The 24,109-nt window shown below is 47.5% G+C and overlaps 1 protein-coding gene across 3 annotated transcripts in view; it reads left to right on the top strand.

The window, feature by feature from the left end:
* Positions 1-18,514, top strand: part of SPTBN1 (spectrin beta, non-erythrocytic 1) — a 195,927-nt gene extending 177,413 nt beyond the window's left edge. For 2 of the 3 annotated variants that reach the window (XM_003431278.5, XM_029071831.2), the window contains 10 exons: positions 2,213-2,457; positions 4,286-4,424; positions 4,734-4,818; positions 5,798-5,994; positions 6,644-6,756; positions 7,480-7,543; positions 12,036-12,274; positions 13,866-14,039; positions 16,388-16,430; positions 17,183-18,514. In XM_003431278.5, the coding sequence (XP_003431326.2) occupies positions 2,213-2,457; positions 4,286-4,424; positions 4,734-4,818; positions 5,798-5,994; positions 6,644-6,756; positions 7,480-7,543; positions 12,036-12,274; positions 13,866-14,039; positions 16,388-16,430; positions 17,183-17,398 (1,515 nt within the window). In that variant the 3' untranslated portion in view covers positions 17,399-18,514. Of the gene's footprint in view, positions 1-2,212; positions 2,458-4,285; positions 4,425-4,733; positions 4,819-5,797; positions 5,995-6,643; positions 6,757-7,479; positions 9,639-12,035; positions 12,275-13,865; positions 14,040-16,387; positions 16,431-17,182 lie in introns of those variants that run through there. The other variant, XM_029071832.2, reaches the window with a different exon arrangement.
* The last annotated feature ends 5,595 nt before the right edge of the window (positions 18,515-24,109 follow it).

Genomic DNA, 24,109 nt, shown 5'->3' with positions numbered 1-24,109 from the left:
TCCGCTGAGGGCTGGAAAGGCCCCAGATGGCGGCTCCCGGCCCTCTACAGTCTGTCCTCATCCCCACTCAGCTCCCTGCCCCCATATTCAAAATGAAAATTAGCACCTTTGGCTATTGGTTCTTATACTGCGGAATTGGGACCTTTGGCTATTGGGTCTTAGGCCACCCAGCTCTGAAAGACATTTTTTGTGACGATAAATCAGCACCAGGTTCCTGCTTTTGGGGCCATGTTAACTGTGGCCAGCACATTCAGTTTTGCTGCCTGTATGTGACTCCATAGATCCATCCATCTTGATTCATTCCCCTCTTGGGATTCTCGCTGAGGCTATTCAGGGACATTCCCCATACACCATTTTTCCAAAAAAGCATCTACACATTTTCTAGACCTCCTAGAAGATGCATTTCAAATAAGAATTTTAATCTTTTGAAGAGGAAAAATATTACTCGTCTTCTGGTAATTGTAGCCCATCACCCTGATGGAGTCCAGTCATTTTACTGGTGTCTTTGTTTTTCTGAATTCTGAGTTGTCTGTCGTATGACCTTGGCCAAGTTATTTCACTTCTCTGTGCCTCAGTTTGCTCATCTGTAGAATGGAGATTAAGCTTCATGTGGGCTATGGATTGTGTCCAACCTGATTAACTTGTGCTAAGCACTCCAGTGCTTAGAACTGTGCCTGGAACATAGTAAGTGCTTAACAAATACCGTTTTAAAAAAATGCCACCCTTGGGAAAATATGAATGAAGTAAATGGGTTAATCATTATTTGGGTTCCAGTAAATAACTGGAGGGGTCAGGGAGGCAGGTCTTGTCCCTCCAAACACACTGCATTCTCTCATCGAATCTCTGCTGCAAAGCAGCAGTCCAATAGCGTGGCTCAGTGGAAAGAGCACGGGCTTTGGAGTCAGGGCTCATGAGTTCGAATCCCAGCTCTGCCACTTGTCGGCTGTGTGACTGTGGGCGAGTCACTTAACTTCTCTGTGCCTCAGTTCCCTCATCTGTAAAATGGGGATTAAGACTGTGAGCCTCACGTGGGACAACCTGATTCCCCTATGTCTACCCCAGCGCTTAGAACAGTGCTCGGCACATAGTAAGCGCTTAACAAATACCAACATTATTATTATTATTATTACTAGGACCTATCAGCTGTCCAGGAACATGGTTAATGTGGTCAGTCCCAAGGCCATAGTTTGCCCTGACATCAGGGAGGGTGAGGTCATGCCATGAGCCTGGGGGCGGGGGAGACCCTGACGTGCTCTGGCAATCTTGGTCCTGCCCTGAGGACGCGAGTTCTCCGTGTACCCAGTCAACCAGGTGAATCTCTAGCTTCTCTGGAACTCGCCCACCTCACAGAAATGGAGAAGCAGCATGGCCTAGTGGAAAGAGCAAGGGCCTGAGAGTCAGGAGGACCAGGGTTCTAATCTCAGCCCTGCCACTGGTCGGCTGTGTGACCTTGAGCAAGTCACTTCACTGGGTGTGGCTCTGGAAAGAGCGCAGGCTCAGTGGAAAGAGCGCGGGTTTGGGAGTCAGAGGTCACGGGTTCTAATCCCCGCTCAGCCACTAGTCAGCTGTGTGACCTTGGGCAAGTCACTTAACTTCTCTGTGCCTCAGTTACCTCATCTGTCAAATGGGGATTAAAAATGGGACAACCTGATCACCTTGTATCCCCCAGCGCTTAGAACAGTGCTTTGCACTTAGTAAGCACTTAATACCACAATTTTATTTATTCAGTGACTTCATCTGTAAAATGGGGATTGAAACCCTGTGTCCATGTGGTACAGGGACTGTGTCCACCCCAATTTGCTTGTATTCACCCCAGCACAGAGAACAGTGCCTGGCACAAAGTAAGTGCTTAACAAATACCATAATAATTATTTTTATTATAAAATGTGGATTAAGACTGTGAGCCCCATGTGGGACAGGAACTGTATCCAACCTGATTAGCTAGTGTCTGCCCCAGTGCTTAGTACAGTGCTTGGCACATAGCGCTTAACAAGTGCCATTAAAAACAAAGAAAAAGAAGCAGCTCCCATTCTGAGCTCTCCCCTCTCCCTGCTCCACCCCTTTGGTCTGATAGGAGGAGTTTCCTGGGACTTTGCCAGTGCTCCCTGGAAGAGGGAGGAATCTCGGAGCAGGAGGGAGGAAAGGAGGACACGGGGGGAGTGCCCGGAACCCAGGGTAGGCAGACGTTAACTTCTCTCATCTCGTGCCCTAGGTGCGGCAGCTGCAGGAAGATGCCGCCCGGCTCCAGGCCGCCTACGCTGGAGACAAGGCCGACGACATCCAGAAGCGGGAGAATGAGGTCCTGGAAGCCTGGAAAGCCCTCCTGGACGCCTGCGAGGGCCGCAGGGCCCGGCTGGTGGACACCGGAGACAAGTTCCGCTTCTTCAGCTTGGTGCGCGACCTCATGCTCTGGATGGAGGACGTCATCCGGCAGATCGAAGCCCAGGAGAAGCCCCGGTAAGAACACCCGCCTCGCTCCCTGCTGGGCCACCACGGCCCCGGGGGAGGTAGGCTCAGGGACGAGGCACGAGGGGAGAGCCGGGGAGACCCGTGAGGGAAGAGCGCTGAGCCTCAGAGAGGGAGCTTCCCTTTGGCCCCCAGTGCGGCTCCTCAGGAGGAGAGCACGGCAGGGGTGACGGTGGGCCGTGCCTCACTGGGGTTGGTGGAGAGCAAGGCAGGGACCTTGTTTGACCTGATTATCTCATATTGACTCCAGGGCTCTGGTCAGTGCTTGGCACATTCATAAATGCCCAACAGGTCTGAATTAGGGGAAAGCACATGGACTAGTGGAAAGAGCACGGGCTTGGGAATCAGAAGGCCATGGATTCTAATCCTGGCTCTGCCACTTGTCTGCTGTGTGTCCTCGGGCAAGTCACTTCACTTCCCTGTGCCTCAGTTATCTCTTCCGTAAAATGAGGATTAAGATTGTTAGCCCGCTGTGGGTTAGGGACCGTGTCTAACCCAATTTGCTTATATTCCCCCCCAGTGCCTAGAACAGTGCCTGGCACATAGTAAATACATAGAGAAGCAGCGTGGCTCAGTGGAAAGAGCACGGGCTTGGGAGTCAGAAGTCATGAGTTCGAATCCCAGCTCTGCCACTTGTCAGCTGTGTGACTGTGGGCAAGTCACTTAACTTCTCTGTGCCTCAGTTACCTCATCTGTAAAATGGGGATTAACTGTGAGCCTCACATGGGACAACCTGATTACCCTGTATCTACCCCAGCGCTTAGAACAGTGCTCGGCACATAGTAAGTGCTTAACAAATACCAACATTATTATTATTATTATTATTAAATACTTAACAAACACCACAATGATTACTTAGACTGAGCCGCACTGTGGGACAGGAACTGTGTCCAACTTAATTGACTTGCACCTATCCCAGCGATTAGTACAGTGTTTGACACATAGTAAGCGCTTAATAAATACCATTTAAAAAAGCACAGGAACTACAATTATTTCTGCTATCATTATTATTATTATCATTTCAACTAGAAACCCTGAAATAGGAGCACAGTCTTGGGAATGGCCAGTGATAGCTTCCCCGGGGCAAAGTATAACACTATTTACTGAGCCCCTACTGAGTGCAGCGCACACTGTATTGGGCACTTGGGAAGGAACATCAAAAAGCCGAGGCGCATTTGCTGTCCGTAAGGAGTTTTTGCCGTAATAGTCTCTTTGTACTTAGCAAAAGTTTCCACTCAAAAGTTCTCATTTTTCGGGCAGTTCACTTGTGGAATGAATTGGGCCCCTCCTCAATCTACACTTGAGACTAGAGCAGGTAGTGATACAATACTCTAACTTGGTCATCAGCAACTCTGTTTTCTTCAGTCGACATAACATGATCCATTGAACTAGGTTCAGGGGGAATGTGAAAGGCTTAAGACCCCATCCTGCTCTCAAGGAGCTGTAGCGAAATTTAATGGAGAAAATGGAGGCTGGTGCATGTACTCAGTGAATTTTGAGTCCTCACACATACACTCTGGATCACTCAAAGCCCCCCCCAAAATAATCTAACATCAAAACCAGCTTTTGTCTGAATTATCCAGAAAGACTGAGTCGGTACTTCTGAATTCTCTTGTTATTCTCCAGCCCTCTTGCGTGGCTTCATCTCAGTTCACCAGGGTCGTGCCTCTAGAGATGTCAGTGGCAAAAGAGCAATCACTGTCATCCTGGTAGTGTATTTTTATTTGAGGGCCTTCTGTTGAACATTCAGCAGTCTGTTCGTGACAGCACTGTCTGATACCTCAGCGTGAAATCCCGATCTCTCATCTGTCCTCACCAGGGATGTGTCGTCTGTGGAATTGCTCATGAACAACCACCAGGGTATCAAAGCGGAAATTGACGCCCGGAACGACAGCTTCACTACCTGCATCGAGCTGGGAAAATCACTGTTGGCAAGGAAACACTATGCGTCGGAGGAGGTACTGGGCTTTTTGGTGGTGCCTTTGGCTATGGTCAGGAATCGCTTTCTCGAAGAAAATCGACGGTTGAGTTAGCCTTGGTTCAGGTGGAGGGCTGTGTCCGGGGAAAGGATTCTGAGAACTGCCCCCTCGTTCAACCCTTTGGTAGATAAGCGTTGCCCCACTCTCATAAACCTCCTTTCTCTGTTTCAGGTTGCTACCCTATCACTTCACTAAACCCTAAAATTCTGGTTTTGAGGAAACAGTTAATCAGGGTGGGTGGTGGAACACCAGTTGTTAGATGTGAGCGGGTCTCCTTCTCTCACACAGATCAAGGAGAAGCTGTTGCAGTTGACGGAAAAGAGAAAAGAGATGATTGACAAGTGGGAAGACCGATGGGAGTGGTTAAGGCTGAGTAAGAACCCCATTTCCCTCCCCTTAGTCAAGCAGCCCCTTGTTTCTTGGGGTTCCATGTACCGGGACCCCTCAAATTGGTTTACTTGGGTAATGAGTGCAGGGGACCTCCCGGCACAACCGTCCTCTCCGATTCCCGCTCCGTTCACCGTTCATCCCCCGAAATGTCCATTCAGGTCATTTACAACACGTTTAGTTTGGGTGTTGACGGTGTGAAAACGAATGCATTGTGAACTAGGTGATGTACTGCGCTTAGGAGAAACGCTTAGGAGAATTGTCTTCCCTAAAGTTCCTCAGCTCAGATGTCCTGTTTCTGGAGCCCATAGTCCTCCAGTGAAATCCCATCCTCACTGCTGGAAAGAGCGGTGGTCTTTTAGATATGAAGGGGCAGGGAGTTCCCCACATCAGAAAAACCTTTTGCAAGCAAGAGAGATAAAAATGGAGATTTAAAATTTTTTTTGTGGTATTTGTTAAGCACGTGCTATGTGCCAAGCACTGTTGTAAGTGCTGGGGTAGATACAAGGTAATCAGGTTGGACACAGTCCCTATCCCACGTGGAGCTCACAGTCTTAATCCCCATTTCACAGATGAGGTAACTCAGGCACAGAAAAGTCAAGTGATCTGCCCTGGGTCACACAGCAGATGTGTGGCGGAGCCAGGATTAGAACTCAGGTCCTTCCAACACCCAGGCCTGGGCTATATCCACTAAGCCGTGCTGTAAAGAGCCAAGTGGTAGCAAGCGGCATTCTTTTTTCACTTCCCCTATCCTGGCCTCCTTCCTTCCCATCCCCAGCCAGCGGATATCTGTCCCAATCCCATTCTGAATTCCGAGCCCTCTTGCCCAATCCGCCTTGGGTGGGGAGGAGGGGAAATCCGGCCCCCGGCCCCGAGAGCTTAGGAGACGTAACCGTGATTGGTAGCATCTTGGGTCCGGTGGCCTGACCCGGGTGGGCGGCCCTGACGCCACCCACTCTGCTCAGTCCTGGAGGTGCACCAGTTTTCGAGGGACGCCAGCGTGGCCGAGGCCTGGCTTCTGGGCCAGGAGCCCTACCTGTCCAGCCGCGAGATCGGCCAGAGCGTGGACGAGGTGGAGAAGCTCATCAAGCGGCACGAGGCCTTCGAGAAATCGGCTGCCACGTGGGACGAACGGTTCTCGGCGCTGGAGAGGCTGACGACGGTGAGAGGGTCCCACCTCGGGCCTAAGCCTCTGTCCCCTCCGTCCCCTCCGCTGCACGGAGCCAGAACCGAAAAGCGTCTGGAGCCTTCCTGGAGCCGTAGCCAAGGCGATCTAAAGATGGGAGATGTTTAACTGGCTAGGGGATTGCATCCCCCCCCCCAGCCCATCTTCCCCCATTAAGGTGGAGGCTCCTTGTGGGAAGGGAATGGAGCTCATGTTTCTGGCTTTCTGGAGGAGGTGGGGTTTTAAGAGGGAGAGTGTTACGGGCTGGTGGTTTGGGACAAGGGAGGGAATTCCAGGCCGGGGGAACCGCACGAGCGAGGGGTTCAGAAGGTGGGAGAGGCAAACCCAACTTCCCTAACTTTGCCAGCCAGTGGAGAAGCCCATCATCCCCTCGGGTCTCTCTTTCACATGGCATTGGCTCTTAAAATCGGTCACAGGGCCCGGTGTTAGGATGTTGCCTAACATTTCCTTGCCCTCGGCAGCTAAGTCCCATGACATGCATGGATTTCTGCTTACAAAGAAAACACACTTAACTGCACTGAGCAGCTTCTGAGGGACCATCTGCTCAGTTGTTGCCGCCAGCCAAGACCGGCGACTTCTTTACGGGAGCAGACACGAACCTTAACTGCAAATGTCTTCTCCACAGTTGGAATTACTGGAAGTGCGCAGACAGCAAGAGGAAGAGGAGAGAAAGAGGCAGCCTCCTTCTCCGGAGCCGAGTACAAAGGTGTCAGAGGAAGCCGAATCCCAGCAGCAGTGGTGAGCCGGGCTCCGCAGTTTGCTCCTCTGTTCCCCAAGGCCTGTGCCGATAAATCCTCCGGAGGGGTCTCTCCAGAAAAGGCCAGGGCTGGGAAGGCTGGGGGAGGCGATATCGCTTTTCAGATGTAGCCTCCGATTTCTGGTTTGGATAGTCTTTTTGCGGCAGGGTGGGGAATCTAAAAGAGCTGCAATCCTGCTATATTTAGGGGTCGGGGGCAGGTTGCACATTGCATATCTGGACAAAAAAAGAGGTAGGGCTGGGAGATGTAGAGAAGCCGCGTGACCTATGCAAAGAGTACAGGCCTAGGAGTCTGAGGATCTGGGTTCTAATCCTAGCTCTGCTGCCTGACTCCTGTGTGACCTTGGTCAAGTCACTTAACCTCTCAATTCCCGCACCTGTGAAATGGGGTCGTAATGCCTGTTCTCCCTCCTACTGTGAACCCCATGAAGGACCTGATTATCTACCCCTGTGCTTAGTACTGTGCTTGGCATGTAGAAAGAGCTTAACAAATACCACAGTGATTATCATTAGGACCCATCTCCGCATGTTATTCTAAGTACTTCAGTACTATTTTTAAATTCAGTATGTGGGATTGCAGGAGAAAGGATGGATTTTTTTTTCTAAATGGGGTGAACTCAATGAAATTAATCTCACTCCCCTCCTTTTCTTTTCCCCCCTTCCTCTGTCCCTTCTCGTGTTTCTCTGTCGCTCTCTCCTAACAGGGATGCTTCGAAAGGAGACCAAGTTTCCCAAAACGGTTTGCCTGCCGAGCAGGGATCTCCACGGGTTAGTTACCGTTCTCAAACCTACCAAAACTACAAAAACTTTAATAGCAGATGGACAGCCAGTGACCGCCCCAGGTCTGGACTGTGAAATTCAAATCGACCTGTAAAGAAACCGCCCCTTTCAGAATCCTCTCAATTTGGCGTTTTGGGGTTCTGATTCACCCACACAGTTGATTTGTACTTCATCAACAGCCCTTTTGGTTATGTATGCTTGAATATAATCCATGTGTATTTGAATCTTTTAACGCAGCACCCCCCGGTTGCCGAAAAGCGACGTATTTATTTTATGTTGTTCATTGTGAGCTTTTTATTTTATTAATAGCATTAAGCTTTTTCAGCTAAAAACATCCTTTACATGAGTAATTGAAATTTAATGAGATTACACCATAATGAAGAAGAAAACTAGAATCGGACAGGTATGACAATCCAGTTTGTACTAACAGGTTCCGGCACTTGGCCGGATGAGGGTTTTAGTAGCACATGAGTTAGTTATTAACCAAGACCGAGGAATGGATGCAACTGAGTTGTCTTGTCAGAGAGGGATTTGCTGGGGGGCAGGGGCTGGGGAGGGATTGAGAACTAGAAGTAAGGCCTACGTGAGGTGAGTTGTGTAACATTCCAGGAAGGATGAGCTTATTTAATAGTGATATAATAAATGATATTGGATGCCATTAGAAAGCGATTTTCATTTAAGACGTGAAGCTTTGAGAGAATGTTCATTTGTCCGCTTTACTAGAGTCGAGGAGGAACCCAAGAGGCTTGCAACAGTTCTCTTTGAAAAAATGGAAAGAGGACTTTAAACACACAAACGTGTCGATTTTTAAACTGCGGTTCCTCTTTGACAAAGCCCGCCGGTCTGCCCGATGGAGGCAGTTCTGCTTGGGGGATGGTCATTTTCCAAACCGAGGGAACAAAGCCATTTCGGTTCCCTTCGGTTACTCGGATGGTGACATCACCCCGGATTTTAGAGGTGATGTCTTCATCGGAGAACTGAGCATATTTCAGTTTTGACGGGACGTATTTTCTCTGTCTTTAACCAGTCTAGCCGTTCCCATGTCACATGCTGAGAACTCTAGCCTTTGATCTTCCTGGTCCCGATCCAGCGAAGCCCCAGCTAGCAAACGGACCATGAGGTCCAGCTGGGAAGGGAAACGTGTGTAAAAAGTCTGGTTGCGGTTGAGAGGGAGTTCCTCCACCCTCCTTTCGGGATTACAAAAAACCCTCATTTTCTACATTTGGAAGTTTTATGAAGTCAGAAACCGGATTGATAGTTGTTCATCAGTTGTTAAACCTAATTTGTCTTTCCATTTCATGATGCATGTCTTTTTTTTTTTTCTTCCGTCAGGATAACGTCATGTAGCATCTTGTTTTGTTCCATATCTCGCTCTGTCATATAGAGGCGCTGACATATGGCTATAGATCAGTCTATGCCTAGAAACCCTGTTACGGTTGGGACTCTCTGCCTTAGAGCCCAAGCCTGTAATGTGCTCTGTGGCTTCAGATTTTAGCAGGCACAAACCCTCAAACACCTTTGTCCATATATGTAGATTTAAAACTGATATCCCTGGACCGGAATATCGATTTAATACCCTTTGCAGTCTGGAAAAAAAAGAGAAATCTCAAGGAGAACTCTGTTTTTCATCAATTTATCTTTTGCTTAGGCTTCAAAATTGAACCTCGTTGGAACAATTTTCAGGCCTGTTTAATTGGATTTGAAATAAAAGGAGCCTGTTCTGTTTGACTGAGTTAGGGTACAGAGACTCAAGTTAAGCCTGAACAGTGTTGCTTCCTGCATTTTGAAAATCAGTGGAAGAGGGGAGAAGAAGATTTCTCCTCCTCCTCTTCCTCCCCCCATTTTACTAGTCTTCATGTTGTTGTCTTGTTCACAATCATGATTTAAATACCTCAGAAATAACTGGCCACTAAAGCACTCGCAGCTAATTTCTAAGAGAAAATACAATGAAGGAAATCTGTATTCCCAAGTGTTAACTGTCTCCTAATAGCACAACGATTCGCTTTCTTTGTTTGTCTCCAGTGATGTGTGGTTTGTTGGCATGCTTAAAGCACATTTCCATTAAAATTCATTTTACTCATTTTTTTCTTTCTGTTTTCCTGGACTAGAGATTTATTTTGCATAATATTAATTATATCTGTGCATACTGGTTTGGGGTTGTCTCTGTCCCCTTTAATAATGCTGAGAAGAAAAATTACTGCTGCAAAAATGCCTTCCCCAGGAGGTGAATGTTGTAGCTTGCACAAGCCCTTTGGATTTTACTTATATTCAGTAAACTGATCTCAGTTGGATGTTAATGCAAATTAAAAACCCAGGCCATAGCAAGCAAAGGTTTCCCTACCATTTCACAAGATTTGCAACCTGCAGCAATAAATTTTTGTAAACTTTTCCTGTACCAGTACTAACGTGTGTCACTTTAGGGTCTTCTTCATCAGCCCAAGAACTCACCTATTTAGCGTCGCAGATTTGTCAGCTTTGAAAGTAGGAGGTCACTGGGTTTCATAACCAAAGGGACCACTGCCGAAACTCAATATTCTCTTTTTCGTCACTTAAAATTTCTTCGCGCCCCCACCCCCCCCTCCACTCCCCTGCTTTTTTTTTTTCTTTTTAAAGAAAGGTAAAATGGAAGGTTCTTGAGTAGCTTGCCTGAACCATGTGCAAACTTAATGCAGGATCACCATCCCATTTTAATCAGAAGTATTGTCTGAGCACCTACTGTGTGCGGAGCACTGTACCAAGCATTTTGGGGAATCCAGTGGAGTTAGTAGACATGATCCTTGTCCTCGAGGAGCTTTCAGCCTAGCATAGGAGGCTCCCCAGTCCAACTCAGCCACAAGCTTTATTGCTTTCTGTCTGGTCAAGCCACCGATGGATCCACCATGGTCAGTGGAGTTTCTATTTCTTGCACAAACACTACGTTGGCTTGACCAAAGGAAGGAAGAGGGATGGCACACTTGGGAGAAAGCAATCCAGTGGGTTGCCTGGTCTTTCCAGAGCACCAGACCCTTGTGTACGTAGAGTAGCCGTCAGCTCAGCGGCCTGGGAAGTTGTGATTGGCTGAGGTGACCTCCAGCCAGAGTGCCAAGGAATTGGTACCGTTGGAGGCCACCCAGGTCCCCGTCCAGTCAGGCCCCGTGATTTGGCCAGGGCACCGAGAGTGACCTGCCGTCATTAACAGGTCTGAAGCACTGTAGCCATGGTGGCAAGTTTTGCCGTTCGTGCCGTCCTGTCCGCTGCCGCTTGGGGATGATTCTGGTTCTGGGCAACCGATGTGGGCGGTGTCCTGATTAGCGTGTCGTGTACGACGCCGTGTTTGTCTGCCTATCGGAGGGGGCGGGATGTTTGTAATCTACTAAGGCCTTGGCCCCACCGAGCTTTCGTAACTCGCTAATCTCGCACACCGGTGGTGCTACCCGGGGGACCGCCGGTGGCTCCAGGTACACGGTTCACAGGTGCCAGATAACCCTAAGCCGAGGCCAAACCGCGTCCCAAGCTGAAGGCCGTCGGGGTTACGGTTTGAGGGCCCTTTTTTTTTTGGATGAATGGTTCCCGAAGACGTCTCCAGCGAGATGGGGCAGGACCGCTGGAAGCCGGGCTGCTCTCTGGGCTATGTCCGTCTCAGTGCAGCAAAGGCAACGCGACCAGCCAAGCAAGTGATGGGGAAGCCTTGGCCCTGGCTTTGTCTGGGGGTAAATAGCTGTGTGGTGTTGAGTGACTGTGGTGACTTTCCAGTTCCTCTAACATCCATTCAATCCGCTTAATGAGAACTCTCCGACCGGCTTGGATCAGTTGATGTTTGACTTTCCTCGTGTCCCCCGCCCCAGCTTTACAGTCCTCAACCTAACGGGGAGGGGCAGAGGGGTGGATGGATCGTGCATGGTGTCCTCTTCCTAATTTCTGCATGCCGGGACTGTTTTTGTGTTGCGGAGGTTGTGGCGGGAGGTGCGGGAGGGGGTTCAACCGGCTAAGAATGGCAGGTTCGGTCTCAGCTTGGCTAGGGGAGTGCTCCTTGTTGTTCCAGAAGACGGGCCCATTAATCTGTTCTGGAATGCGCTCTCTCTGTAACTTAAAACTTTCCGGTAGTGTCCGAGATCCGAGGGGCGCCGGAGTCTAATACCCACTATCTCTCGCGTGTGTATAACAAGCGTGACTGTTAATGTCGTCCCCCATTTTTAAGTACACGGTCGCAGGAGTATCCATCGAGTTATATTCGAGCAAATGGATTGATCAGAAAAGCGCAGTAAAACACATACTGACCTTGAGTCCCGTTTCCCCATTTACCTGTCAACGGGAGGGTACTAATCCATTTATACCTTGTAATGTCTTCGTTTGTTTTCTCTGTGGGGCGTGAAATGGTTTTACTGTACTGTCTCAATCTGCATAAGAAGCTTATATATACAGCCTCCTTGGCCAAGTCCGTGGTAGTGTAGTTGCTCAGTGGGTGCAGGTTTACCTGACTGCCTCTCTCCACTCTTCTCAGCTGGCGGAAACTGCCGAAACGAGTGAGATGGTCAACGGAGCCACCGAGCAGAGGACGAGTTCCAAAGAATCCAGTCCGGTTCCTTCCCCGACTTCGGATCGTAAAGCCAAGACCGTCCTCCAGGCCCAGACGGCCGCCACCTTGCCCGCCAAGACCCAGGAGGTCCCGGCGGCCCAGATGGAGGGCTTCTTGAATCGCAAGCACGAGTGGGAGGCCCACAATAAGAAAGCCTCCAGCAGGTAAGGGAGTCAGGCGCACCGTCGGACTAGTCTCCATCTTTGATGGAAATGCTTCGACCTCAAATCAGGCCGGCGCTGAAACTCTCCACCAATAACAAAAGTAATGGTGATCCTCGAAGAGCAGTGTTTTTGTGGTATTAATTAGGCGCTTACTACGTGCCAGGCACTGTACTAACAGCTGGAGTAGTTCCAAGCTAAATGGGTTGGACACAGTCCCTGCCCTTCACGGGGCTCACGGTCTTAATCCCGATTTTACAGGCGAGGTAACTGCGACACAGAGAAGTGAAGCGACTTGCCCAAGGTGCCACAGCAGCACAGCATGGCCTATTGGGTAGAGCACAGGCCTGGGTCAGAAGGATCTGGGTTCTAATCTCGTCTCCGCCAATTGTCTGCTGCGTCACACAGCCGGCAGAGTGGCAGGACCGAGATTAGAACTCAGGAGAATCAGGATGGCCTAGTGGAAAAAGCATGAGCTTGGGAATCGGAACATCTGGCTTCTAATCCCGTCTCATTCATTCAACCGCATTTACTGAGCACTTACCGTGTGCAGAGCACTGTACTAAGCCCTTGGAACTAAGCCCAGTTCAGCAACAGAGACGGTCTCTGCCCGACAGCCGGCTAACAGTCTAGAAGGGGGCTCACAGTCCACCACTTGTCTGTTAGGTGACCTTAGGCAAGTCACTTAACTTCTGTGTGTCAGTTCTTCCATCTGTAAAATGGGGATCAAGACTTTGAGCCCCATGTGGGACGTGGACTTGGTTCAACCTGATTGGCTTGTATCTACTCCAGTGGTTAGTACAGTGCCCACCACATAGTAAGCACTTAACAAATTCCATTAAAAAACAAAAGAAAAGTTTCTCTGACTCATAGGCCCCTGCTTTTTCCCAATAGACACCACTGCTTTTTATTCATTGAGGAGTCTTGCTTCAGATGCCTATTTGGAAGGAGAAATCATTGCATCTCTAGATTCTCCAGTACAGGGTCCTCCAGGCAAACATTTCACCCTCAAACAGAGGGATTCCCTCCTCCCATTTCCCTGGCCCCCAGAAGAAAGAGAACATTTTATCTCTAGTCAGTCAGGCGTATTCATTGAGCTCCTACTGTGTGCAGAGAGCTCGGGAGAGTACTGTAGAACAATATAACAGACACTTTCCCTGCTTACAACAAGCTTAACGGTCTAGAGGGGGAGACACATAAATATAAATAAATAAATTACACGTATGTTCATAAGTCCTGTGGGGGCTGGGAGAGGGGATGAATAAAGGGAGCAAGTCAGGTTGGAAGAGAAATCAGGGTTTTTCCAAAAGTAAAAGAGGTGCCGAGTTCCCCCATAATCTGCTTATTCTCTGTGCTCAGTCCATAGCCCAGAAATCGTAATTGTTTCATTCTGTGCTTGATCTGGACTTTGGTATTAGAAGTCCCTCTTTAATGTGATTTAAGAACCTGGTTTTTAATCAAGGTAATGTATACTTCTTTCCCACCTCCGGGTAGGTAGCTAGCCGGGAAACCTGGGTTTTGTGAACACTTAGGTCAGATCTGTGGAGAGAAGAATTGGCCATAATGACTTTTCATTCCTTTCCCCACCCTGAAGGTCTTGGCACAACGTATACTGTGTCATCAACAACCAAGAGATGGGCTTCTACAAGGATGCGAAGGCCGCTTCTTCTGGGATACCGTACCACAACGAGATTCCAGTTAGTTTGAAAGAAGCAGTGTGTGAAGTAGCCCTTGACTACAAAAAGAAAAAGCACGTGTTTAAACTAAGGTAAGATTTTGTATTTTCAGGGCCCCCGCAAGTTGTGGAGAATTGAGGGTTTGGGGTGTTTAAGGTGTCTTGTCATGGGGCAGTGGGGTTGCTAGTGTGTTTTGTATTAATTTGGAAGTTTGGATTTTGTTTTTGTTTTGTATTTTTATAGTATTTTTGAAGCGCTTGCTCTGTCAGGCAGTGTACTAAGCACTGGGGTAGATACAAGATAACCAGAAGCAGTCCCTGTCCCACATAGGGCTCCCAGTCCTAATCCTCATTTCTTTTTTTTTTAAACAAATGAGGTAGCTGAGGTACAGAGAAGTGAAGCTTTCCCGAGGTCACACTGCAGACTGGCAGAGCCAGAATTAGAACTCAGTTCTTCAGACTCCCAGATCCAGGCTCTTTCTACTAGGCCACTCTTTGGGTTTGGCTGGGTGAAGTCTTCCAGGCAGCAGTTGAGACCTGGTCCCTTTAATATGAATGGTTTCTGCTTGGGATTATTACTATTTTTTTTAATACTCACAAAAATGAAGAGCAGTGGGATATTTCCCTCTTGCTGGGTTGACTTGATTGATCTCTGCTGGAGGCTTGGTCACTCTTTTCTGAGTTCTGTGATTTCCCCCCCCACCCCCCACCCCCCGACGACCTTGGGCCAGCGGGACACAGTTTTTGTTTTAGTTTTCATAGCTTTGAAATAGAAAACCAAAATTCTAGCACCGAATGATTTCTATATTATCATTTTTCCAAACTTAAAAATCCCTTGTGTTGCTTCCTGGTTTTCTAGTAATATCTCTTTGACCCTCCCCCTTAGTTGTTGTTATTATTACTACTGCTATCGTTGTTATATTAGAAACTGGCTGTGTGTCAAGCACTGATCTAAGTGCTGAGGTAGATATAACTGAATCAGATCCCTCTAGACTGTAAGCTTGTTATGGGCAGGGAATGTGTCTGTTTATTGTTATATTACATTCTCCCAAGTGCGTAGTACAGTACTGTGTACACAGTAAGGGCTCAGTAAATCCAATTAAATTAATGAAAGAATGAAAGATTGGATATTGCCCCTGTCCCCTGTGGGGCTCACAGTCTAAGTAGGAGGGAGAAAAGGTATTGGATCCCCATTTTACAGTTGAGGACACCGAAGCCCAAAGAAGTGAAGCGACTTGCCCAAGGTCACACAGCAGACAAGTGGCAGGCCTGTCTTTCCTTGCTACACTCCACCTCCCTCCTCTCCTTTATTCCCACCATCCCTTTCTACTTTCTTTCTCTCTCCTGTCCCTCTCCACCTTCTGTCTATCCCTTCCTCCCCCTGGCTCTCTCTTCCTTCCACCTTCTCTCCCTCCATATTTTCCTTCTGCCCATCCTCCCTTGTCTGTCCCTGATTCTCTAGCATCCATCTGAAGAAGACAGAGGGACAGTGAAACCAGCCCTCCATCTAATTGGTTTTATTTTTCACCCACTGAAAGGCTCCGATTGTGTGTGAACAGTAAGCCAGTGAAAGGCGGCCAGGAAACAGAAGTGGGTGGGGTCTTAGAGAACGTTTTTCGGGGAATTGTCATTGCCCTTTGGGCCCGGGAACGATGAAGCAGACGGGAGGCACAGAACCCTATTAACGCTGGCTCTCTGGAGGCCGGGGCTGCCTGCTTTGAAAGAAGAACTTGGGACAGCTTGTTGGGTTGGGATTTTCCTCCTCACACACCAGTTGCTGACTTGGAGTGGGTGAATTATTCCCAGCAAACAACCAGGATGTAAGATCATCTCTAGATTGTAAGCTCGTGGTGGGCAGGGAATGTGGCTGCCAATTCCGTTATATTGTTCTCCCCCAAGTGCGTAGTACAGTGCTCTGCACACAGTAGGCGCTCAAAAAATACTGTTGACTGATGGGTATAAATAAGTTTTTTCCCCCCATTTTATGCACCAAAGACCTGTCTCCAGGCTTTGACCCATTCAAAGGTGGGTCCCTTTGCTCACCCTACGTTGGCCGGGGGGTATCTTTGATTGTAAGCCCCTTGAGGGCCAGAGATCAGGTCTCTACCTCATCCATGTATCTCTCTCAAGCACAAAGTAGAGTTCTCTGCACACTGCAGGTGTTGAGTAAGTACCATAACTGTATTAATCGTCTGGAGCAAATCCAAATAACTTGGAGTGTGTGTGTAGTGGGGGGAGGGCAGAGGAGGCTGAGTTTTGAGTCTTCAAAAATGAAAGAGGGATGTCGGAGGGATGTCATGACCTTCCCCCTGCTTCCCACCCCCCATCCCAAGGTTTGTGGGCTCCAGGTTAAGTATGCGATGGATATTATTATCATGATCATCATTACTTTTAAGTCACGGAAAACTGAACCGTCTTTTTTTTCCTTCTTCAAATTTCAGACTAAATGACGGCAATGAATACCTTTTCCAAGCCAAAGACGATGTAAGTTCAGGCCGAGGAAGCCGTGGTGTATTTTGTGTTTTAGCTCTGACTTGTGGGCCCTTTTAGCTTTAGTCTGTGGTGCCGAGGGTCCGTCCCCTTCCTGGAGTCAGATCATTATGGTGCCTGTTAAGCGCTTACTCTGGGGATAGATACAAGTTATTCACGTTAGGCACAGACACCCCGTCTCACAGTCTAAGAGGGAGGAAGATTTAATCCCCATTTTACAGGTGAGGTGACTGAGGTCCAGAGAAGGTAAGTGACTTGTCCGAGTCCACACAGCTGGCATGTGGTGGGGCCAGGACTGGAACCCAGGTCCTCCGACTCCCAGGCCCCATGCTCTCACAGTCAGAGGTGGGAGTCTTGGAGAAACACTGGTCGGAGTAGCAGATGTGTCCAGTCTCAGGAGCCGGGCAGGGCAGATACGAGTCTGGAGCCTCTCAGCATTTGATGCCTTCCTACTTCCACTTTTGTGGTACTAGAGGGGAGGAATCTTGTCTACTTGGTGGTACTCTCCCATGCGCTTAGCAAGCGCTCAGTAAACGAGATTGAGTGAAGTCGTCCGCATTGAATTCCACAAGCCAGAACCAGAGAGTCAGAGTGTAAGGTTTTGCCCGATGGCCAGGGGTGGGCGGTGGAGGAGAAGGCCGGGCCCCGTCGCCAGAGAAACCCGAGAAGAGGGCCCCCCGTGGTCTGCCACCGATGTGATTGAGACCGGTTTGACCGATTGCGCCCGACGCGCTCTTTGTGTCCAGGAGGAAATGTCCACGTGGATCCAGGCCATCACGTCCGCCATCTCCTCAGACAAGATGGACGTGTCCGCCAGCACCCAGAGCACTCCAGCCTCCAGCCGGGCCCAGACGCTGCCCGCCAGCGTCACAATAACCAGCGAGTCCAGTCCCGGCAAGCGGGAGAAGGACAAGGAAAAGGACAAAGAGAAAAGGTTCAGCCTCTTTGGCAAAAAGAAGTGAACTCTCCACATCCACTCCCTGCACTACTCTTTCCTTTCCAGTGAATTCCAGCATGCAAGCCCAGATCCGACGCATTACTCTCTGTGCCTAATGTTCCTCAATGTGTTGACATTTTTTTTATTTATAGAGCATTTCCAAAAAGGAAAAAAAAACCAACCAGCCCTCACAAAAATTTATCTCTGAGTTCCAAAAGTATGAGGTGCATTGGGCAGCTTCTTTGAGAGGGAGGACCCGATTTTTTTTTTCTTTTCCTTTCTTTTTAAATAACGGAAGTTAATGTAGATTAGATCTGACTATTTAAATTGTTCCTCAATTTTGTGAGGCTGTCTTGGAAATTAACGCGCGTCCCGTGCTGTTGGTATGCAAGGCAGCGGTGCTTCAAACAAATTTCCTGGGCCAAACGTCCAAATTCCCAGCCGCGCTCAACCTCCGTTCCGGAGGGTGGTTGGGCCGAATCCGAACTACTAGAGATCCCCATGGCAACCGTAACCTTGGTGAGAGGAGAGCGTATTATCTGTGCCGCAATCCGAGCGCCGGGATGCACGTTACCTTACAGATGGTTGCATCCCGGCACCGGTCATTAACCCGGACGGGAAGCTTCTCTGCATCAGATGCGACAGTTAAGAAAGTCGGTCTTCGAGAAGGAACGGCAAACCGATACCGTTTTAAATAAATCTGTAATTTCGATTTTTTTGCCGAGATACATTATATTGTATGTTTGAGATAATTCTAGTACAAAGTATAATAAAACTAGATGTATAATAAGCCCCTAAAATCATCGATAAGTGTAAAAGTGGAACTGAAGCATTTACTGGAAAAAAGTAATGTTACTCAAATGGTTACTTGCTTGTCAGCTACAGCACTGTGTTATAATTTTGCTACATTACCTTGCTATTTGATACATAGTGTGCATTTCTGTCACTGTAACTATTGTAATGAAAAATTTTCATCTTACTGCACAATCAAAATTACATCTAATAGGAATGAACTTGGAAGGACTGGGCCTGTAGTCAGAACAGTACTGGAACTGGCTTTCAGTTGTATGGAACTGTACCTCTAGACTTTTACCCTATCTGTTAAATATATGCTATGTCATTAAATGCTTTTAAAACTAAAGTCGTGGGCAGTCTTCTTTCCATCACTGCCGTTGTCAGGGAGCCGTCTCAAAGGATGGAAAGGTGAATCGAAGACACTTAGGGCCTGGTCGGTTCTGTGGGAGTTTTCGGTGTTGAAATCGGTCGTCCCAGAGGACAGGAGAAAATGAAATGTCAGCTCAGGTAGGAAACGGACTCACTTCCATCGTGAGCGAGTCGAGGACAGAGTTAGCGTGGGGGAGCCCTTGGACTGGGTGGGATCCAGCCCCCTGAGCTGTTTGAGCTCCCTGGAATTCCTACAGCCCAATTTTTTGGGTCACCTGGTCGCATCTGTGGGGGGCCGTTAAAGCCAAGACGGTCTCTTCATAGCACGATCTGGTTTCTTGAGCCACACTTTCCTCGGAAGCAGGTGTGGATCCCCAGGGGCCTCTGAGCCAGAGGCCCGCACCCTGAGGGTCATTTTGCCTCTCAGTTCCGCCAAGGCACCGACCTCTCCGCCTTTCCCTTTAAGGCCAGGCCGACAACCTCCTCAGTCTTCCCTGCCTGAGACAGTCAGCACCACTCACTCCTGATAGCAGTGAAGTGCTTATTCTGTGCCAAAGCAACATGCTAAGTGCTGGGATAGGTGCAAGATGATCCCAGCCAATAAAAGAAGTGGCATTTTCAGATCTCAGTAAATGAGTACACCCTGGGGAGGCTCTGCCATTTTGGGAAGTTTATCAACAGTACATGGGAGAGGGATTGGGCCCATAATCAAGAAAACCACAAAATCTCACTCTCACCATTTCCACCTCCTTTCCAAAGCAGGAGTCGGTGAGAATGGGCCAAGGGATTTGCCTGGAAAACCCTCACTGATGCGTATCCAGTGTGACATCTCCAAAAATGATGGGCAAGTGCCATTTGTCTTAATTCCTTTCACAGCGAGTTAGTGTATCATGCTTCTTTTGTAAGTCCTGCATCGCAGAACCCAGTATGTTTAGGTTTATGCACATGTGTTCTTATTGGTGTGACCTTGCACTGTTTCAGCCTGATTTTAGTGACACAAGAATAGGAGCTAACACCAGCAGTCCTGTATGTGTAAATCTGAATACCAAAAGAAGCAAGGATTTACTGTGTCAGACTAGAATCTGAAATACCTTCTTGGTTGATTAAAGTATACCAGAATGTTGATGACGATCACAGTTGTCACTTCTTTTTTAAGTCTCCGGTAGTTGGGTTTTGCACAGTGGAGTGTGTCTGCATGAGGTATGTGTCTTGATGGCAAGAAGGGGTGTGTGTGTGTGTGTAGGGGGGTGGGAGGGATTCTTAGTTGCCCTTCCTATTTTTCACCCTTTACCTAACAATGTTGGGACTTGTGATCTCTCCAGGCAAATTTCTTCAACAAAGGTGTTCTTGTTTTTAAATCAGAATGCTTTAAAACTGCTTTTTCTGCCCCCAGGTATCTTTGTATCTTGAATCCTGCTGCCCTAGGCCTGGGAGTCTTTTGGAGATGGAAGAAAATGGAATCCAGAGGTCCAGTTTGGGAGGAGAAAAGGCTGCATTTTCTTTGGAATTTCAACACTGACTCCTCTGTGGCCTAGAACAGGGTTTTGAGAAATGGGATTGGAGATCAGAGGGGGTGGAAGAAGACTGTGTCCAGTACTCTTGTCCAGAGAACAAGAATCTGAGCCTTAAGTTTTGTTCAAAAAAAATATTGACAGCTTGCCCTGAGACAGAGGGATGCCTTGTTTTGATGTATGTCTTCTCCCCTTCCCCCCCTCCCCCAGACTGTAAGCCCAGTGTGAGCAGGTGTTGTCTCTCTTTATTGCTGAATTGTACTTTCCAAGCGCTTAGGTACAGTGCTCTGCCCACAGTAAGCACTCAATAAATATGATAGAATGAATGAATGAGAAGCATTCAAGCACAGCCTGGGCATGAGGGTTGGGAAAATATGATAACTATCTGGAAGAGTCTGTGATCTAACTTGAGGGGCTCCTGTGTGTTTTGGGATTTCCCTAATTTTAGTCATTTCCTTATTTCTTGCAGGTGAGGACTGAGGACCAGGAGTCAAAGAACCGGTTGGAAGTAATTGCTGAAAGGTAAGATTTGCTGAGGGGTAAGATTTGACCTTCCCTAAGTCTCACTCTGGGATTTGGACTTTGGATCTCTCAAAGTAGTGGTTAATGTCTCTGGCAGCATCTGAATCACCTCTTGAAGTAGAGTGAGTTTTGAGAAGCAGCTTGGCATAGTAGATAGAGCATGGCCGGGGAGTCAGATGGTCATGGGTTCTAATTCTGGCTCTGCCACTTGTCTGCTGTGTGACCTTGGGCAAGTCACTTCGCTTCTCTATGCCCGTTTCCTCATCTGTAAAATGGGGATTGAGACGCTGTGCTCCACGCAGGACAAGGACCTTGTCCACACAATTTACTTGTCTGCACCCAAGCACTTAGTACAACGTCTGGCACATAGTAAATGCTTAACAAATGCCATTATTATTATTGTTATATTTCTATTGTTATTTTTTATTGTTATTCCAGGTGTCCTGACTCCTGGTCCCATGTGCTTTCCCCCAGGCCCTCTGTCTCCTTGTTCTCCATGTGTATGAGGGGGTGGGAAGCAGCCACATAAATTTGCACAGCTGGATGTGTGCAAGTTTGAATTCGTCCTCCAGCTACACAAGTTCTTCATTCTGCTTGGCCAGAGTTAGTCTGGAAGGAGGAGTCGGAAGAGAAGCTCATTCTTTCTTTGGCAAAATACGGCAATGCCTTCCCCAGCCCTGGATCATCGTCGTCCCGAACCTGGGGAGTGTCCACGGGGTCCGGGGCTCTGCCTGGGTTGGCCTGGGCTGAGCCAAACCCCAGCACGTTTTCTGGGCTCTCAGGGGACCACTTGCCACCCAGGGTATCTGGCACACTCCATAACTTGCATCCACTTTGGAATTTATTTACTTAGACTGAATCACTTCAAGTAAATTTTCCTGAAATGATCAACTTGGTAAGAGGAAAGATTATTTGGCTTTCGTTCACCCATTTACGAATGTAACTTCAGGGTCGGGTGAACTGAGTGTTCTGAATAGGAAAGGAAAAAAAAAATACAATAATGGGAAGCCAATGCATCAGACCTACCAGCTGCACCGCTTACCGGTTTCGTGGGTTTTCACAACTATTCAGGCTTTGGGGAGTTCATTGACCATGTTTTGCAGCATAGGGGAATACTTTGATTGTGACTTTGATAAGAGGCCCAAAATGAGAAGTCATTATTTCGGCCTAGACCCTCTGACAAGGTAAGGTGGCATCACTGGGAAATATTCAAGTTAATCAAATGACTGCATTGGTTGGGTGTACATGCTGACTTCGGATGTATTATCAAGTTTGTTTCACTCTAAATGTGATTTTCCTTTCACAGTCTAATTCTGGGATTTGTTTCAGATGCCTTATTCATTTTCTGGGTGAGGAAGAGAGATGAGCTTGAATTTTTGAATGAATCATTGGAATATTCGTCGTGTTTATAAAGTGGACCAAATGCCTTTCTCCTGAACTTATTCTCTGCTCCATCTGGAAACAAATAAGGCACTAATTGTTTATCTATTGTTTTTGTAGAGTTTGGGCAAATACTCTGGAGAGGTTGATTATTACATGGGAAATATGTCCTGGGTCAAAAACAAATTCAGAATAAAACACGAAATATTACCATCAGAACAAATGAGACCAAGTTGTCTTGGGGGGCTTAACCAGGAAAGGTTTCTTAAAATAGGAGGGATTCAAGGAGTCAATCCTGAGAAAGGTTGGGTGACATTTCTGTAATCTGGGAGGGATCAGTAAAGGTGGGAAAATTGAATTTCATATCTCTACAGTGTGTTCTGCTTTTGAAGATGAAAAAATGAAAAGGTGAAAATAAGATTAATAGGTATTCCTCTAGGCAAACGACGATGCTCTTCATCTATTACAATATGAGGGTGGATGAAAAGGTCTTGAATCATTTCATCCCCTCTAGACTATAAGCTCCCCTTTAGACTTTACCCCTCATTGTGGGCGGGGAACGTTTGTGCCAACTCTGTTGTACTGTACTTGCCCACATGCTTAGTAAAGTCCTCTGCACACAGTAAGCGCTCAATAAATACCATAGACGATTTCATCCATTTGGATTAAATGCAGTTTTGTTGAGTATGGTTTGGTTCCACTGAAGAGGAAGGCTTTTTTTCCATGGAGATTCAGCGTTTGTAACATGCTACACCCTTCAGAAGTCTGATAGTCTCTCTGGACAGATCCACTCCCTTGAAATCAGTGTTATGAGTGAAAATAGCCAGGCCTCTGCCCTCTCTACCTCCAAATCCCAGGTGTCTGTTGCCACACCCTAAATCTGGCCCAGGATGGAAGATTATCCACAGGTGGAGAACTCAATCTAATTATATCAACCCCCAAAATGAGTCAGAGACCTGATGGACATTTTTGCCAGGATCAGGAATGGAACAGTTAAATATGATTGACAGATGGCAGTGTAATTGAATTATCAAGCATTTCTTCTTTAGGATAAATCATCATTTCAAAAAGACTAAGTGTGCATTAGTTGTATCATTTATAAAGTACGGGAAATGTGAATGTTGAGGTATTAAGCTGAGTTAAAAAAAATCCTCCATGGCCTTCCTAGGACTAGAGATGACTCTAATGCACTGACCTTACATTATATGCCAGAATGCCTTTTCAGCAGCCTTTTCCAGGCCTAGCTTTGTTACAAAGAGGTTGGTTGGGGCCGACTATAAATGAACAGTCATTTTGTCTGCTGATTCATCTGGCCTCTGAGGCTTGTCTTTCTCTCTAAGCCTAGATCTAATGTGAATGGGAAAATTCTTAATTAAGTCTGAGGCCCCAGAATTTTATCCCAAGTAAAATAATCTCTGTGGACTTTGCCAGGAATGAAGCATGTGCCTGTTTGTTTCCTAGGATTTACTTGGTGGACAGGGAATGTGTCTACCAACTCTATTGTATTATAATCTAAAGTGTGTGATAGTGTTCTGTACAGAGAAAGTGTCCAATAAATACTATTTGACTAATTTGGAGTTGGATTAAATGAAATTTTAATTTTAACCACCTTTTTCCCCCCTCCAGTGATTTGTATTTTCTTCACCCATGATTCTGAACCCATTAGGGGAGGAGAGAAACTTCCATTTCCAGGACTTGAGGTCACCTTTCTTCTGGCTGGGGGAAAGTGGGGTGGGGGTCTTTTTCAAGGGCAGCTGTGCAATTAAAATGCTGGTATTCGTTAAGCACTTACTATGTGCCATTCACTGTTCTAAGTGCTGGAATAATTATGGTACTTGTTAATTGCTTACTCTGTGGCAAGGACTGTTCTAAGCACCGGGATAGATACAATAAATCAGGTTGTCCCACATGGAGCTCACCAGTCTTCATTCCCATTTTACAGATGAGGTAACTGAGGCACAGAGAAGTTAAGTGGCTTGCCCAAGGTCACACAGCAGACAAGTGGCAGAGCAGGGATTAAAACTCAGGTCCTTCTGATGCCCAGGCCCGGGCTCTATTCACCAGGCCATGCTGCTTCTCTTGTTCCCATGTATGGATGTACACAGATACAGAAAGGGAATTGGGATAGAGGGATTTGGGGCCCGGGACCTATAAAGATT

This window comes from Ornithorhynchus anatinus, chromosome 9 (genome assembly GCF_004115215.2).
Source record: "Ornithorhynchus anatinus isolate Pmale09 chromosome 9, mOrnAna1.pri.v4, whole genome shotgun sequence".
Classification (NCBI taxonomy): Eukaryota; Metazoa; Chordata; class Mammalia; order Monotremata; family Ornithorhynchidae; genus Ornithorhynchus; species Ornithorhynchus anatinus.
The sequence above is the reverse complement of the archived record's forward strand: the minus strand, read 5'-3'. Positions and strand labels throughout refer to the sequence as shown.